Genomic DNA, 18,129 nt, shown 5'->3' with positions numbered 1-18,129 from the left:
ACACCACTGCACTCCAGCCTGGGAAACTGAGCAAGACCCTGTCTCAAAAAAAAAAAAAAAAAAAAAAATTCCTAGAGTATAAGTTTCTTTTTTTTTTCCTAGAGACCGAGTCTTGCTCTGTCACTCACACTAGAGTGCATTCGCACGATCTCCACTCGTTGCAACTTCCGCCTCCCAGATTCAAGTGACTCCCCTGCCTCAGTCTTCCGAGTAGCTAGGATTACAGGTGTGCACCAGCTAATTTTTGTGGTTTTAGTAGAGACAGGGTTTCACCATGTTGGCCAGGCTTGTCTTGAACTCCGGACCTCAAGTGATATGCCCACCTCAACCTCCCAAAGTGCTAGGATTACAGGTGTGAACTACCTTGCCTGGCCAGAACATAAATTTCAGTGCCACCTTCTGTTCAAACAAAGAAACAAATAAAAAGCCTTGAATTTCTGTCCTGTGAAAAATCAGAAAAGATGCCAAACAAAAAGTTATTTGAATCAGCTGTAGAATCAAGGGTGGGAAAGTGGAAAGGGGCATTCAGTGAGCACCTACTAGGTACAGGCAGCAGGGCAAAGCCTTTCCAAAGGTGATTTCCCAGGGAAGCGATGAAGAAAGGGAGGCATAGCAGAGAAGAATCCAGCCAATGCCACATGCTAGTGAGTGACAGAACACGCGTGCACACCCACAGCTGCCTGAGCCGGACACTCATGCTCTTTCGGTAAAGATTCCCTTTGGATAAGGCATATCCTGAATTACTTTAATTTCCAGATTCCATTAACAATTAGCTTATTACATAAATCTGACTGGAGATTCTGGGAGGATGGTGGTAGCTGCAGAGTTTGTGAACCTCCCTTAATGTCATCATGAAAACAGCACTTAGACAGCAAACCCCAAATCTCAGAGACATTCACAAGACAATTATAACAAACATTTACAGCCAGATGAGATGGCAAGGTGTCTCCACAATAAACCACAAATTACAAGTGGGTGAGAATACACCGCCTGCATTAACAAGACCTGAGTGTCCTATCAGCACCTGTGTGAGAGGAAGCAGGGGCAGCAGCAGGCCGTGTGATGTACCCCATAACGGAGAACCCCAAATAGTCTGCGGCTGTTCCATCTGAGGACAGCAGCTGTAAGTGAAAGGGTCTTGCCTTATCAATGGCAGGTGAATACGTGGGACGCTGCGGTAAGGACTGAAGGGCATGAGAGTGCGGCCGCTGGGACCATGTGAAGAAAGGTGAGGAGGCGCTGATACAAGCAGGGGACGGAGACGGAGCTGCGGACGCTCAGGAAGCAAGCTGCCTTACCTCTGTTCTCGACACGCAAGGAAGCAGAAGGTACTGTGTGAAGGTAAAGAAGCTATTTCTAACGGGGCCTTCTTCCAAAAGTTCAAGAAAACGAACTTCACATAAAAATAAACAAAATTCTGAGAAAAACACTGAGGTCAAATTCCATACAAAGTTGTTAAAATAGAAAAGAAGCTAGGTGTGGTGGCTCATGCTTGAAACCCCAGCACTTTGGGAGGCCGATGTAGGAGGATCACTTGAGCCCAGAAGTTCTAGACCAGCCTGGGCAACACAGTGAGACCCTATCTCTACAAAAAATAAAAAACAAAATTAGCTGGTGTGGTGGTGCACACCTGTGAGAAGGCAGGTTTCTCTTCAAACAGCCTGCTCTTTGTTCTTTAATTCCAAGCACCCCCGCCCCTTCTCTTCACCTTTTCTTCTGATTTTACCACATGCCCAGCCATGCCACAGCACCAGCTCACATTCCTTTCCTTATTTGAGAAAGGGCTGGCTCTCTAGTTCACTGCAGATGACCCCTTCCTCCTCTCCCCTCTCTCCCATCATGCGTCCACCTTATCTGAGAAAGTTTAACTGTTCAGCCAACCAGGCCTTGTTTACATTGTGTGCTCCACCCCCAGCCAAAACAGGAAAGACACAGAAGTGGACGCTGCATTGCAGATAATTAAAAACCCCTGCTTTCCTTTGTTCCGTATGGTCTCGCCATTGCTCCATACACAAGATGCACCCTTCTGCAGAAGTAAATTTGCTTTGCTGAGAAATGTTTTGTCTGAGTGCTTGCTTTTCCTTATGACACAGCTTTATTTCTAACAACACCTGTGATCCCAGCTACTCGGGAGGCTGAGGCAGGAGAACTGCTTGAGCTTGCAAGGTTGAGGCTGCAGTGAGCCGTGATCACACCACTGCACTCTAGCCTGGGTGACAGAGTGAGACCCTGTCTCAAGAAAAAAAAAGAAAAAAATAGAAAAAATAATAAGTAGAATAATATCCCTATAGACAACAAAAGCATATCAGAAAGACATGCCTACAAAACAGACCCAAACTGGGCTAGGCATAGTGGTTCATGCCTGTAATCCCAGCACTTTGGGAGGCCAAGGTGGGTGGATCGCTTGAGGTCAGGAGTTCAAGACCAGCCTGGCCAACCTGGTGAAACCTCGTCACTACTAAAAATACAAAAAATTAGCCAGGTGTGGTGGCAGGTGCCTGTAACCCCAGCTACTCAGGAGGCTGAGGCAGAAGAATCGCTTGAACCTGGGAGGCAGAGGTTGTAGTGAGCCGGGATCACACCATTGCACTCCAGCTTGGGAAACGAGAGAGAAATTCCATCTCAAAAACAAAACAGAACAAACAACAAAAAAACCCAGACCCAAACCGTAACTTGCAATTTCAAAACAAGGTAAAAGATGACAAGAAAATTATACCAAGACCCAAAAGAACAACCAACATGAACTGTAGCTAGAAAACTTTGGAAATGAGGTGAAGGAATATAGGAAAGAATCAGTTTAATAATGGGGGACTTGAATACTCTACCGACAGCACTAGACAGGTCATCAAGACAGAAAGTCAACAAAGAAACACTGGACTTAAACTATACCCTAAAACAAATGGACTTAACAGATAATTACAGAACAATCTACCCAACAACTGCAGAATATGCACTCTATTTATCAGCGCATAGAACATTCTCCAAGACAGACCATATGATAGGCCACAAAACAAGTTTCAATAAATTTAAGAAGATTTATTGACGTATTTAAGAAGATGGAAGTTACATCAAGCACTCTCTCAGACCACAGTGGAATAAAGCTGGAAATCAACTCCAAAAGGAATCTTCAAAACCATGCAAATACATGGAAATTAAATAACTTGCTCCTGAATGATCATTAGGTCAAAAATGAAATCAAGATGGAAATTAAAAAATTCTTTGAACTGAATGAACAGTGGCACAACCTATCAAAACCTCTGGGATACAGCAAAGGCGATGCCAAGAGCCAAGTTCATGGCCCTAAATGCTGACATCAAAAAGTGTGAAAGAGCAGAAACAGATAATCTCAGGCCACACCTCAAGGAACTAGAGAAACAAGAACAAACCAAAGCCAAACCCAGAAGAAGAAAGGAAATAACCCAGATTGGAGCAGAACTAAATGAAACAGAAACGAACAATACCAAAGATAAATGAAACAAAAAGCCGGTTCTTTGAAAAGACAAATAAAACTGACAGAACATTAGCAAGAGTAACCCAGAAGAGAAGAGAGAGAATCCAAATAAGCTCAACTACAACTGATACCACAGAAGTACACAAGATCATTCAAGGCTACTGTGAACACTGTTACGTGCATAAACTAGAAAACTAGAGGAGATGGATAAATTCCAGGACACACACAACCCTCCTAGCTTAAATCAGGAAGAATGAGATACCCTGAACAGACCAATAAGAAGTAGGAAGATTGAAATGGTAATGAAAAAATTACCAACAAAAAAAGTTCAGGACCGGATGGATTCACAACAGAATTCTACCAGACATTTAAAGAAGAATTGATACCAATCCTATTAACACTATTCTACAAGATAGAGAAAGAGGGAACCCTCCCTTAATCATTCTATGAAGCCAGTATCACCCTAATACCAAAACCAGGAAAGGACATAACCAAAAAGAAAAATTACAGACCATATCTCTGATGAACACAGATGCAAAAATCCTTAACAAAATACTAGCTAACCAAATCCAAGAACATATCAAAGATCAAGTGGGTTTCATACCAAGAATGCAGGGATGGTTTAACATAAGTCAATAAATGGGATATAACACATAACCAGAATTGAAAACGAAAATCACATGATCATCTCAACAGATGCAGAAAAGCATTCAACAAAATCCAGCATCTCTTTATGATTAAAACTCTCAGCAGAACGGACATACAAGGGACATATCTCAAGTAATATAAGCAATCTATAATAAACCTACAGACGACATAATACTGAATAGGGAGAAGTTGAAAGCATTCCCTTTGAGAACTGGAACAAGAAGACAAGGATGCCCACTCTCACCACTCCTCTTCAACATAGTACTGGAAGTCCTAGCCAGAGCAATCAGACAAGAGAAAGAAAGGGCGTCCAAATCAGCGAAGTCAAACTGCCCCTGTTTGTTGATAATATGATTGTTTACCTAGAAAACCCTAAACACTCCTCCAGAAAGCTCCTAGAAATGATAAAAGAATTCAGTAAAGTTTCCAGATACAAAGTTAACGTGCACAAATCTGTAGCTGTTCTATACACCAACAGCAACCCAGCTGAAAAATCAAGAATTCAACCTCTTTCATAACAGCTGCAAATAAATATTTGTATAAAATACTTAGAAATATATCTAACCAAGGAGGTGAAAGACCTCGCTGGAAGAAATCATAAATGACACAAACAAATGGAAATACATCCCGTGCTCATGGATGGGTAGAATCAATATTGTGAAAATGACCATATTGCCAAAAATAATCCATAAATTCAATGCAATTCCCATCAAAATACCTCTGTCATTCGTCATAGAACTAGAAAAAAAAATCCTAAAATTCATATGGAACCAAAAAAGAGCCTGCAGAGCCAAAGCAAGGCTAAGCAAAAAGAATAACTCTGAAGGCATCACATTACCTGATTTCAAACTATACTGTAAGACCATAATCACCAAAACAGCATGCTATTGCCATGAAATAGGCACATAGACCAATGGAACAGAATAGAGGACCCTGAAATAAAGCCAAATACTTAAAGGCAACTGATCTTTGACAAAGCAAACAAAAACATAAAGCGGGAAAAGGACACCCTATTCAACAAATGGTGCTGGGATAATTGGCTAGCCATATGCTGGAGAATAAAACTGGATCCTCATCTCTCACCTTAGACAAAAATAAGATGAATCAAGGACTTAGATCTAAGTCCTAAAACTGTAAAAATTCTAGAAGATAACATTGGAAAAACCCTTCTAGACATGGGCCTCAGCAAGGATTTCATGACCAAGAACCCAAAAGCAAATGAAACCAAAACAAAGACAAATAGCTGGGACTTAATTAAACTAAAGAGCTTTTGCATGGCACCAGGAGCAGTCAACAGAGTAAACAGACAACCCACACAGCAGGAGAAAGTCTTCACAATCTAGATATCTGACAAAGGACTAATATCCAGAATCTGCAATGAACTCAAACAAATTAGCAAGAAAAAAAACAAACAATACTGTAAAAAAGTGGGCTAAGGACATGAATAGACAATTCTCTTCCTTTTTTTTTTTTTTTGAGACGGAGTTTCGCTCTTGTTACCAGGCTGGAGTGCAATGGCGCAATCCCAGCTCACCGCAACCTCCGCTTCCTGGGTTCAGGCAATTCTCCTGCCTCAGCCTCCCGAGTAGCTGGGACTACAGGTACGCGCCACCACGCCCAGCTAATTTTTGTATTTTTATTAGAGACAGGGTTTCACTTTGTTGACCAGGATGGTCTCGATCTCTTGACCTCGTGATCCACCCGCCTCGGCCTCCCAAAGTGCTGGGTTTATAGGCGTGAGCCACCGCGCCTGGCCTAAGATTTAAGTTATTGCATTGATCTTTTTTTTTTTTTTTTTTTTTTAACGGGGTTTCACCATGTTGGTCAGGCTGGTTTTGAACTCCTGACCTCAGGTGATCTGCCCGCCTTGGCCTCCAAAGTGCTTGGATTACAGGCGTGAGCCACCACGCCTTGCAGACAATTCTCAAAAGAAGATATACAAATGCCCAACAAATATATGAAAAAATGCTCAACATCAGTAATAATCAAGGTAATGCAAATAAAAACCACAATATAATACTACGTTACTCCTGCAAGGTTGGTCATACTCAAAAATCAAAAAATAATAGATGTTGGCGTGGATGCGGTGAACAGGGAACATTTCTACACTGCTGGTGGGAATATAAACTAGTATAAACATTATGGAAAATAGTACGGAGATTCCTTAAAGAACTAAAAGAACTAACATTTGATCCAGCAATCCCACCACTGGGCATCTACCCAGAGGGAAAGAAATCGTTATACGAAAAAGATACTTCCACATGCATGGTTATAGGAGCACAATTCACAATTGCAAAACCATGGAACCAACCCAAATGCCCATCAACCAACGAGTGGATAAAGCGCATCCTATGTGGTTTATACATAGGATGGAAAACTACTCAGCCATAAGAAGGAACGAAGTAATGGCATCTGCAGTGACCAGGATGAGATTGGAGACTATTATTCTAAGTGAAGTAACTCAGGAATGGAAAACTGAATGTCGTATGTTGTCACTCGTAAGTGGGAGCTAAGCTGTGAGGAAGCAAAGGCATAAGAATGACACAATGGGCCGGGCGCGGTGGCTCACGCCTGTAATCCCAGCACTTTGGGAGGCCGAGGCGGGCGGATCACGAGGTCAAGAGATCGAGACCATCCTGGTCAACATGGTGAAACCCCGTCTCTACTAAAAATACAAAAAATTAGCTGGGCACGGTGGTGCGTGCCTGTAATCCCAGCTACTCAGGAGGCTGAGAGGAGAAACTGAGTGTGAGGTATGTGGGAAATACCCGTCTACAATTTTTCTGTGATGTAAAACATTCTAAAATAAGAGTTTATTACTAAAAATGAGAATGGAAAGAGAAAATACCACAAAGTAAACCATTTTCAATAGGTACATTGGTGCTGATATTAAAATTAATATTTTTAAAAACCCCAAATAAAATTAATACTCAAAAGCTGTTGTTCTGTGTAATTGGTACATATGGAATATTAATTCACTCATTCCCTGAGTTCTTAGAAACCAGGAAAGAAGGAAATACAGATATAAAAGAAGTTAAGTAAAAACTCTATAGTATGAACTGAATTTGACTGGAAGTTTCTGTAGGAATTTCTGCAGCATTGTATTGTGTGCGTGCCTGTGTGTACACATATATGTATACCTCCTAGCCCTGCCCACTGAAAAGACCTACAAATAGTGACAGAGTAGGTGGTTTCAGGTGTTAAGGGGAAAAAAGCAAAGCAGAGAAGGGGATCAGGAGCATCAGAGTGTGAGGTTGTGATTTTTTTTTGAGACAGAGTCTCTCTCTGTCACCCGGGCTGGAGTGCAGTGACACGATCTCAGCTCACTACAACCTCTGCCTCCCAGGTTCAAATGATTCTCCTGCCTCGTCCTCCTGAGTAGCTGGAATTACAGGCATGTGTCATTGCGCTCGGCTAATTTTTGTATTTTTAGTAGAGACAGAGTTTCACCAAGTTGGCCAGGCTGGTCTCGGACTCCTGCCCACCTTGGCTCTGCCCACCTTGGCCTCCCAAAATTCTGGGATTACAAGCATAAGCCACCACGCCCACTAAGTTGTGATTTTTAGACAGAGTGGCCATGGAAAGCCTCCTTGGGAGGGTGGCATTTGAATAAAGATGTGAAGAAGCAAGTCATGTGGGTATCTGGGGAAGAGTGCTTCAGACAGAGGGAAAGCATACAGTCTGAGTGCAGGGCAAATCTGGCAGGGTCTGGGGAGCGACAGGGGCCAGAGTGTTTCATGCAGATGAATGAAGAGTGAGGGGCTCCAGAGTGATGGACGAGGTCAGAGGCATACTGGGGGTTGGGAAGAGACATCTTATAGGACCTTGAAAGCCACTAGGGAATCTGGACTTTACTATGAGTGACACAAGAAGCCACTTGAGGTTTTCAAACAAGAGAGTAAGATCTAATGGACTACAGATTGACCTGGGAATAGGAATGGTAAATAAGTTCCTGAAATGTGAGAAACATCCACGTTTAAGTGCCTATTTAATGAAGATGATGGATACCATTTTTACAGTAGGCAGAAAAAATACATGTCCTGCAGATGTCAGAAAATCCCCCATCCATTTTCCCCCAAAAGAGCTGCAGCTGACTTAAAATAATTGCCAGTAGATTAAAACACAACACCATGTATCAGGAGACATAAGGAAAGACGTAGGCTCCAAAATTGCTTCCTTCTGTCCCAGATAAACATCAATTTTTGGACTTTCTCTGCTTTGTGCAAACACAGGGAGCAGCTCACCTCAGCCAGGGCCAGCGCAGAGAAGGGCGTGTCTTCGGCGGGCTTCACCACCACCGTGCAGCCAGCTGCCAGGGCAGCCCCCACCTTCCGGGTGATCATGGCACTGGGGAAATTCCACTGGGGTTAGAAGAGCAGAGGAAGTATATGAGGGGAAGGACTGCCTCATTAGTGCAAAGGCAGGCAGGTCAGGAAGTCAGTGAATAAATTCCATTGCACAACTGACTGACAAACCTGTTTGGCTGCACAGGTGAGCTCTCAGAACACCTGGCCCCCGCCAACTTGAGGGACTCTGAGATAAAGTCTCATGAAGACAGAAAATATTTTTAGAATTTAACACAGTAAAAAATGAGTTAGACCAGGGTTCAGCCAACTTTTCCTGTGAATGGCCAGATCGTATATTTTTTAGGCTTTGTAGAATGTATGGTTTCTATGGCAACTACTCAACTCTGCAGCTATATTGTGAAAACAGCCACAGACAGTAGGTATATAAATGTGTGTGGCTGTGTCCCAATAAAACTTTATTTACAAACATAGGCAGTGGGCCGGATTTGGCCTGAGGCCCATGGGAGAAAATATTAGCAATGGTTTTGAAAATGGCAGATGATCACTTCCTTCCACATATGTATTTATAGATGCCTATAGACTTACCTATAATAATATTTTATTTTGAAAAACTCTTACATAGTGCTTACTCTGTAGCAGGTATTTTTCTAAGTACTTAAAAATTAAAATTAATTAAATCCTTATCTCAACCCAATGAGGTTGATATTAACCTCATTTGCAAGTTCAGGAAAACTGAGACAGTGCAGTTAAGTAATTTGAACAAGGTCTCATAGCTGGTAAATAGTGACCTTCGAGTCAAACCGAGTCAGTCTAGGCATCAGGGGGATTCTGTCTGTAGCTGTGCTGAGCAGGAAACACACAGGCATCTTGAGACCAGCTGACAGATACAGGACAGAGGTTAACAGGACCTAGTAGAAGGCAGGACCCAGAGGGAAAGTAGGCCTGCCACAAATATACTGCAGCCCCATCCTGGTAGATGTGATACCTTACTTCTGAGCCTTTTTACCTCTAGAACCTGGCCCAATGCCTGCTGGTGGGTTCGCAAATGCTTTGCTGTTGATGATAACCACCAATTAAGCAAAAAACTTTTTCCCATAGTATGGCAAATTTAAAAATGTGTCATATCTGAAGTCTTTTTAAAAATGACAGATACCAGAAGATCTTTTCAGAGGTGCTTGGCAATGCCAGGAAGAAGCCTCCGTGCCAAGTCAGAAGAGCCCCTGGGTCCTCCTGTGGCCCTTCTCACTTTTGCAGCATTAGAAATGCATCCTTCCACTCAGTGCCACCACACCTAACATTATCACAGAGGACCAGGAAACACACTTCCACATCCAGCAAAAGCATCAGGAAACCAGGAACAGGTGACAAAGCTAACAGGGTGAGGACACCTGCTCACGAGGAAGAATGAATTGTTTCCCAACTCCCTATCCCATCTCCCACGCTAGGATCTTGCTGATCCCAGTCACCTACCGGGGTGATGACTGCAGCCACACCTACAGGCTGCTTGAGGACCAGAGCCCGCTTGTCCCTTGCCGAGGTGTAGATAATGTCTCCATAAACACGGCGTGCTTCCTCTGAGAACCACTCTAGGAAAAGGGCGGAATAGAGAATTTCTCCCTGTGCCTCCTTCAGTGGCTTTCCCTAAATCAAATCAGAAAAGAACCCACGTATCACCTTCTAATAATAAAAGCATAGCTCTGTGTTCCTAATTCCTTCAAGGTGCAAGAAGACTAGAAAAGTCTCCTATAATGACACCCACACAATGGGGAAATTTCTGACTTTGGTGTGAGTTTTAGAAAGTAGAATTACAATGCCGAATATATGCATGGTTGTATCACCCTAAACCATGAGAGTCATCTGCATTCCTAAGTGTTTACAAATTAGGAAACATCTATTATTTTCTTCCTTTCAATATCTCCTAGGTATTGTAACCATGATATGAAATAATTTATTATATCTATGGAAGAAATATTGGTACATTAAAAATGTACAAAAACAATATAAAAAAAAAACAGTAACAGGAAAAAATCAGAATGGTGAAACAGCAGTTATTCATATACTTCCAAACAAAATCTATTTTTGGATACTATTAAAGAATAAACTAGAACATACAAATTTTATTTTAGCAAATCTATGTACCCTGGCACAATAATGATTTGGTATTTGATTAGTAGCGAAGGAATCTTCTTTAGCTACAGCGAGCAGTGATGGGAAGTCAGGGCCTTTTCCAAGTTTAGTCTCAGAATCCCTGGACAATTTCTCAGCACACCAAGCCAGGACCCTGGACTTACACTTTCAGCTGTGATTATTTTGGCAAGATCATCCTTATTTTTTATCATTAAATCGTACCACTTCCGAAGTAATGAACTCCTCTCCTGCAAAAGAAATAAGGCAGAAAACTAATAAAATGCCAAGTGTAAGACAGAATGGCAAATACAATTCAATATCCTAAAATATTAGCTGTATGGTCTCATTCTCCTTGGCTGTGAGGGTTAATTTTATGTATAAATTTGACTGAGCTCAAGGAGGCCCAGATAGCTGGTAAAACATTATTTCTGGGTGTGTCTGTGAGAGTTTTCAGAAGAAATTAGCATTTGAATCAGTAGACTGAATAAAGATTTGCCTTCACAAATTCAGCTGGGCATCATCCAATCTGCTGAGGACCTGAAAAGAACAAAGTGGCAGAGGAAGGGCAAATTCAGTCTCCTGCATGAGCTAGGACATCCATATACTCCCGTTATCAGGCACCAGACACTGGCATTCCTGGTACTCAGGCCTTTAGACCCAGGCTGGAACTCAGACTGGACCTATCAGCTTTCTCAGGTCTCCAGTTTGTAGACAGCAGAGGGTGGGACTTCTTAGCATCCACAGTCAAATGAGCCAGTCCTTTACAATAAGTATCTTCCTACATTCCTATATATCTGTGATTCCACTTGTATATACATAACACTGGTTCTCATGGCACATTGTTTCTATTTTTCTGAACAACCCTGGGTAAGATGCCTAGGGAAACACACTGACCTTCTGTCTGTTTTTTTCTTTCAGACAGGTCTGGGTTTGGACAATGGAAAGCACACAAACTTTTAAAAATTAAAAAAATTTTTAAAAAGAGACAGGGTTTTGCTGTCACCCAGGCTGGAGTGCAGCTGTGTGACCACGGCCCACTGCAACTTCTGCTCCCTTCCCAGCTCGGCCGACTGAGTAGCTGGGACCACAGGCACACACCACCATGCTCAAATTGTTTTCTTTCAACTCATTTGTATTTGTTACAACTTTAAGCAGAATGTGACCCGGGCACTACATTTACACCCACAAGACTGGCTCTGAGTTATCTGTGAACAGCTTTATGATATGCTTAAGTAGGCTTGTAACTTTGCTCCTCCAAACAATACTTTTCTTTGGAAAACAAGCCCTGTGGAGAGTTCCTTCCATCAAGTTGCTTCAGTTTAACCTGTTTCTAGACGACCAGTACATGCGGAATAGGCAGCTACAGGGGATGAAAAGTTCAAAAAGCAGATCCAACGAGATGTAACAAATACTTTTTTTCTAAACAACAAGGTATAGCTGGGGAACGCTTTGAGAACAAGATTTGGTCCACTAAGGAATCCGGCTTGATAGCTAAACACTTTAGATCACAAAGTTAACATCATGTTACATACGTCTTACAACGATCACCTCTGTTAGAATAAGCCAGTGTGAAACTATAAAAGCATTACTAGCTCTGCTTTAGTGCCTTAGGTATCACAGCATCACTCAGAAGCAGAAAGAAATCTTATCTTCCCCTTAAAGTAGTTGTTGTCATGCCATACAGACTATTCATGCTAACAGGATCTACAGGATGATCAAGCTCAGCTAATTAAAATAAATTTTTTTGTATAGACCAGGTCCCACTATATTGCTCATGCTAACTGACCCTTCTTTGATACATAATAGAGATCCAATTTCAAGTTACATCTAAAGAGGTATACTGAGTCATAAATTAAAAAAAGAAAAAAGTTTTGTGGAAACAGCTATTATTGCTTATGATAAATAAGAACAACTTTAATTTTACCTTACAAATGTATAGTTCCCTACTTTATTATTATTATTTTACATAGGGTGTTGATCTGATGCCCAGGCTGGAGTGCAATGGCACAATCATAGCTCATCGCAACCCCAGACTCCGGGCTTTCAGTGAATTCAGTGATGCTAATGTCTCGGCCTCCCGAAGTGCTGAGATTACAATTGTGAGCCACCAGACCCGGCCCATTCTACTTTCTGTCTCTATGAATTTGACAACTCTAGGTACCTCATATCAGTACAATTATACAGCATTTGCCCTTTTGGGACTGGCTTATTTCACTCAGCATAACGTCTTCAAGTACTGTTCCCTATTATAGTGGCTCGCTGGTAAGCTGGATTTGTCCCAAAGACTGACATGAGGACTGGGGCATGCGTGAGGCATAAAAAAGGGCTTTACACACTTAAGAAGAGGGCCCAGGCACAACATGAATGCACTGAATACCACTGAAATGCACACTTAAAAATGGTTGAAATGGTAAATGTTAGGCATATTTCACCATAATTTAAAAATTTCCAATGAACAAAAAAACAGATAAAGGGACACACTGGATTATTAACAATATTTTAGGACCAGGTGTGGTGGCTCATTCCCATAATCCCAACACTTGGGAAGGCCAAGGAGGGAGGGTTGCTTGTGGCCAGGAGTTTGACACCAGCTTGGGTAATGCAGCGACATCCCTTCTCTCCACACACACACACACACACACACACACACACACACACACACACACACAAATTAGCTGGGTGTGGTGGCGCATGCCTGTGGACCCAGCTACTCAGAAGACTGAGGTGGGAGAATCGCTTGGGCCTATGCGTTTGAGGCTGCAGTGAGCCACGACAGCCCCACCGTATTCCAGCCTGGGCAACTCAGCAAGACCCAGTCTCAAAAAAAAAAAAAAAAAAAAAGGAAGAAATGGTTTCTAAAAAAGTTTTTAAAAATGCGTTCACATAAAACCACTTAAAAATAGACAAAGAGGAAGACCTAGAGAATCTAGGCCCTGGGCTGCTATCAAGGCACTCTAAAGAGAGAGCTGCCCTGGGCGCTAGCTTCCCCCATCTGCACAGGTGTATCCAAAGCCAAGAAGAACTGTGATTTTTTTAAGACAGAGTCTCACTCAGTCACCCAGGCTGGAGTGCAGTGGCGCGACCTTGGCTCACTGCAACCAACCTCTGCCTCCTGAGATGAAGCAATTCTCATGCCTCAGCCTCCTGAGTGGCTGGGATTACAGGTACACGCCACCATGCCTAGCTGATTGACTGATGTTTGAGACAGAGTCTTGCTGTGTCACCCAGACTAGAGTGCAGTTGGCATAATCTCAGCTCACTGCAACCTACGCCTCCGAGGTTAAAGCAATTCTCCCTGCCTCAGCCTCCTGAGTAGCTGGGATTGCAGGCACCTGCCACCGTGCCCAGCTAATTTTTATATTTTTTAGTAGAGACAGGGTTTTGCCATTTTGGCCAGGCTGGTCTTGAACTCCTGACCTCAGGTGATCTGCCTGCCTCGGCTCTCCAAAGTGCTGGGATTACAGGCATGAGCCGCCGTGCCCGGCCAATTTTTGTATTTTTAGTAGGAACGGTGTTTCACCATGTTAGACAGGCTGGTCTCGAACTCCTGACTGCAGGTGATCCACCCGCCTCGGCCTCCCAAAGTTCTGGGATTACAAGTGTGAGCATATATCCCCTTCTTTCAGAACGGAAGTTTCCCTGAGAAGATCCAAGCCTTGTAAGATGGAAGCTGACATCCCTGTAATGTTGGATGGGCAGTATGATCTGAACACATTAGGATGGGTGGTGTCATCACAACACAGGATGATGCTGCTAGTGTCAGCAAGAGCTCCCAACACCAGCCCTGCAGCTGCCAACTAACCACTGACGGGACTAGAAGGCGCCCCAGACCCCTGTAGTATAGCACCATTGCATGGCAGCCTTGATCCTCGTGGGCCCTCGTGGGACTCCAGAATGATGCCAGGGGAGCCAGTGCTTAGGCCCTGGTCCACTCCTTTCCTGTGATCTCGCCATTGTCACAGCTGTAAGTATATGTGCAGTACACACAGGTGTGAATTTCACATTTACACCTCTAGCCCATGGCTTGCTCTCAAACCCCAGAGTCATATATCCAATTGCTTACTTGACATCCTCACAGGGGTGGGAATAGACATCTCAGACTCAGTAAGTCTAACACTGAACTCTGATGTCTCACCCTAATGCTGTTGCACACACACACCTTTCCCTATCTCAGGACATCCTTCCAATTTTTCAGACCAAAAGCCCTAGAGTCATGACTAACCCCTCTTTCACCTACTTCCCTTTTTTTATTTTTATTTTTAATTTTTTTAAAGACTGGGTTTCACCATGTTGGTCAGGCTGGTCTTGAACTCCCGACCTCAGGTGATCCGTCTGCCTTGGCCTCCAAAGTGTTTGGATTACAGGCATGAGCCACGACGCCCAGCTCACCTACTTCCCTTTTAACAATCTATCAGAAAATCCAGCGGGCCCTATCTTCAAAATACATCCTTTATGGGACAAGTCTTCACCTCGTCCACTGCTACCACCCTGGTTCAAGCCACCGTGGCCTCCCATCTAAATCCGTGCGACATCCTCCTAACCGGTCTCTCTGCTTCTGCCACCGTCCCTTCTTCATCTATTCTCAGCACTGTGGTTAGAGTGGCCTTTCAAAATGTACATCAGATCATATCTTTGCTTAAAACCCTAACACGGGTAAAACCCCACCTTACTCAAAGTGAAACCCAAGTCCCTAAATAACCCACAGGTCCTACAAGCTCCACCCACTCTTCCCCTTCTCCCTGTGACCTCCTCTGATACCGCTCTTCCCTTCTGCTCAGTCCACAGGCCTCCTCGCTGCTCGGCAAATGTGTCAGCCATGCTCCTGACTTCAGCTTTAGCTGAATTTCCTTACTTCCTTTGGTCTTTGTATCTTATGGCCTCAGTGAGACCTACCCTGATGTTATGCGCTGAATGGTGCTCCCCAAATATTGACATGTTGAAGTCCTAACGCCCCAGTATCTCAGAATGTGTATTTGGAGATAGGGCATTTAAAGAGGGAAGTGAGTTATGATCAAATCATTCTGGTGGGCCCAATCCAATCAGACTCTAATTTTTATAAGCGATTAAGACACAGACACTCACAGAGGAGAGAGCACGTGGAGACACAGAGGGAAGATTCATTCCTATATCCAGCTGCTTACTTTACATCCTCACTCGGGTGTGAACAGACATCTCCAACTCGAGGAGTCTAAAACTGAGCTCTGATGAGACACAAAGACCAAATGAGCTCTCTCTGCAAGCCAAGGAGAGAGGCCTTGGAAGAAACCACCCATGACAACACCTTGCTCTGGGACGTGTACCCTCCAGAGCTGTAAAATGAGATATATCTGCTGTTCAGGACTCGCAGTCTGGGGTTCTTTGCTATGGCAGCCCTAGCTAAGGAATACGCCCGACCCCACTACTGACGCTGCATCTCGCCCCTTCCCTCTGGCCCAGATCCTCTTCTGCGTCTACCTTTTTTCCCCACGTTGCGCTCAGCACCTCTCACATACTTATTTGTTTAGATGTTATGTTTGTTGTTTAGAGTTCTGATCTCTCTTCTGCTCCCCTTCCACCCCATGTAAGCTCCATAAGGGTAGAATCTTTCTTTTACTGATGTATCCCAAGCACCTCCAGCAGTGCAGGGCAAACAGCAGGTGCTCAGTAAACAGCTGATGGATGAGTGAGTGCTAAGACTCTCTTGTACTCGTACGGATCATTGGATGCAATCCTTCAGAGGGAGAGCTTTGAAGGACGGGGTAAAAATTTTACTGCGTTGACTCGAGGCATATAATAACATCTGAAGGAAGAAGAAACTTTCTTAGTTTTCTTCTTACTGTGTTCTCCCGTTTAATGGCCCTTTACCCCTTGCTCCCAATTCTCCTGTGTTCTCTACGCAATGACAATAGGGGAATTTACGCATTTAGGCTGAAAACTTGGAGAATGGTCCTGGACTCCTTCCTTCCCCTGCACAAAGCCCAATCTTTCTACAATTCTCTCGTTGCCGATTCCGAGCCTCTGGCCCAGGGCCCTCGCTACCAGCCTTTCTATGGGCCGCCGCAGCAGCCTCCTGCGTGGGCTCCCCGCAGCTCATGAGGTTATTTCAGATACTCTGATGGGCCACACGTGCCCTCACTTCCCCGACACCCCTCCCCCTTCTCCCCGCCCCTCCACGGTTAGGCTTGTTGACTATAACACTCAGCTGGTGGTATTAAGCGCTCGCGTTCTGCCTCCCCTACTGGGCCGTGCACACGCTTCACGAGGCTGGAGGGCAGGGGCCGCGTCCCCAGCGCCCGGCACAAAGTGGAAGCTGCAAACTTATTTGTTGGTCGTCTCCCTTCTTGTTGATCTGACTTTCCGCACTGTGTATCCCGGGGAACCGCGCACAGGAGTGGGGCGACGCGGCTGGTTTCTCGCTGGGGCAAAGCCTCTCTCTCCCCCGCCGTGCCTCCTGCCAGCTCTGGTCCCCTGCACCCGGGCGCTCTCACCTTGGCCGAGACCCCCCTCCAGCTGCAGAAAGCCTCGTAGGCGGCACGCACAGCGGCGCGGGCCTCGGGCACCCCGCAGTCGGCCACCATGCCCACGGCGACGCCGCTGGCCGGGTCCTGCACGGGGAAGGTGGCGGCGGCCGGGAGCCAGCGGCCGCCCACGAAGCTGTCGGTGCGCAGCAGCGCGGCGGAGAGGTTCGCCAGGCCCCCAGCATAGCCGCGGAGCGGGGCCGGGCCGGGCGCGGGACCCGAGGCAGCCACCGGGCCGCCGGCGCGGGGGCGGAGGCGGCAACCGGGAAACGTCCACCCGAGGCGCCGGGCCCCGGAGCTCCGCAGCCAGAAGCAGGTCGCCATGGCCGGGGTAGCGACGGCGACGGGAAACAGGCAAGCGGGCGCGCGCGCACGGGAGCGCGGGGGTCAAGGGGAAGCGGGAGGAGCGAGGCGGCGGCGCGGGCGCGCGGGGGAAGCGCAGGAGCCAGCGGGAGGTGGCAGAGCCGCGGGGGGAAGCGCAGGAGCCGGCGGGAGGTGGCAGAGCCGCGGAGCAGCGCCCTCTCCCCGCGCCCTTCGCGCTGCACCGCCTCGCCGCCCTCTGGACCTTGTCCTGAGCGCCGCGCGGCTTCGCTCCCGGCGCGACCTTCTCCTGGGGGAGGGTTGGAGTCGGGGATGGAGGAGGCTCGCGGGCAGATGCACCTGCGGACTGCTGTCACTTTTCCTCTTTTCGGGTGCTCATTTGTCACTAACTGCTCCCGAGCCCCCCAACCGCTGCTAGAGACCCGCTCTCAGCATCTCCTCAAATTCGGCATCCCCGGAATATGTGCGCGGTCCATAGATGGGGCTGATGCCTGCCCTGGATGCCAAGGCCATGGTCACGCGTCTTCATCGCTGAGCTCCGCAGCACGTAGGGTGGATTGGGAGCGATGGTTCCGTGAGGGCGCGAAGTGTGACCCCGCGTTCTGCCTCCTGGCTGCTTTTCTGGCTGTGTGTCCAGGCATTATCTTAGGGGCGCTCCTGATAAATAACAGCGCCTTGGGAAGAAACACACTAGAATCAAACTCAATCTGTTGTCGACAAGCTGTGTGACCTTCGACAGGTTAACCTTAGTCCAGTCACTTACAGAACCATATCTACC

General features: G+C 45.5%; 1 protein-coding gene across 1 annotated transcript in view; it reads right to left on the bottom strand.

Annotated features, from left to right (window-relative positions):
• Positions 1-17,354, bottom strand: part of ALDH5A1 (aldehyde dehydrogenase 5 family member A1) — a 38,450-nt gene extending 21,096 nt beyond the window's left edge. The window contains exons 1-4 of the mRNA XM_021667618.2: positions 17,001-17,354; positions 10,698-10,781; positions 9,877-10,047; positions 8,344-8,460 (exon numbers count right to left, since the gene is read on the bottom strand). Coding sequence (XP_021523293.2) covers positions 8,344-8,460; positions 9,877-10,047; positions 10,698-10,781; positions 17,001-17,354 — 726 coding nt within the window. The remainder of the gene's footprint in view (positions 1-8,343; positions 8,461-9,876; positions 10,048-10,697; positions 10,782-17,000) is intronic.
• Between the last annotated feature and the right edge of the window lie 775 nt (positions 17,355-18,129).

Source organism: Aotus nancymaae, unplaced genomic scaffold (genome assembly GCF_030222135.1).
Source record: "Aotus nancymaae isolate 86718 unplaced genomic scaffold, 86718_ANA_hifiasm-v0.15.2.pri h1tg000051l, whole genome shotgun sequence".
Classification (NCBI taxonomy): Eukaryota; Metazoa; Chordata; class Mammalia; order Primates; family Aotidae; genus Aotus; species Aotus nancymaae.
This window is presented reverse-complemented; position numbering and strand designations above follow the sequence as displayed.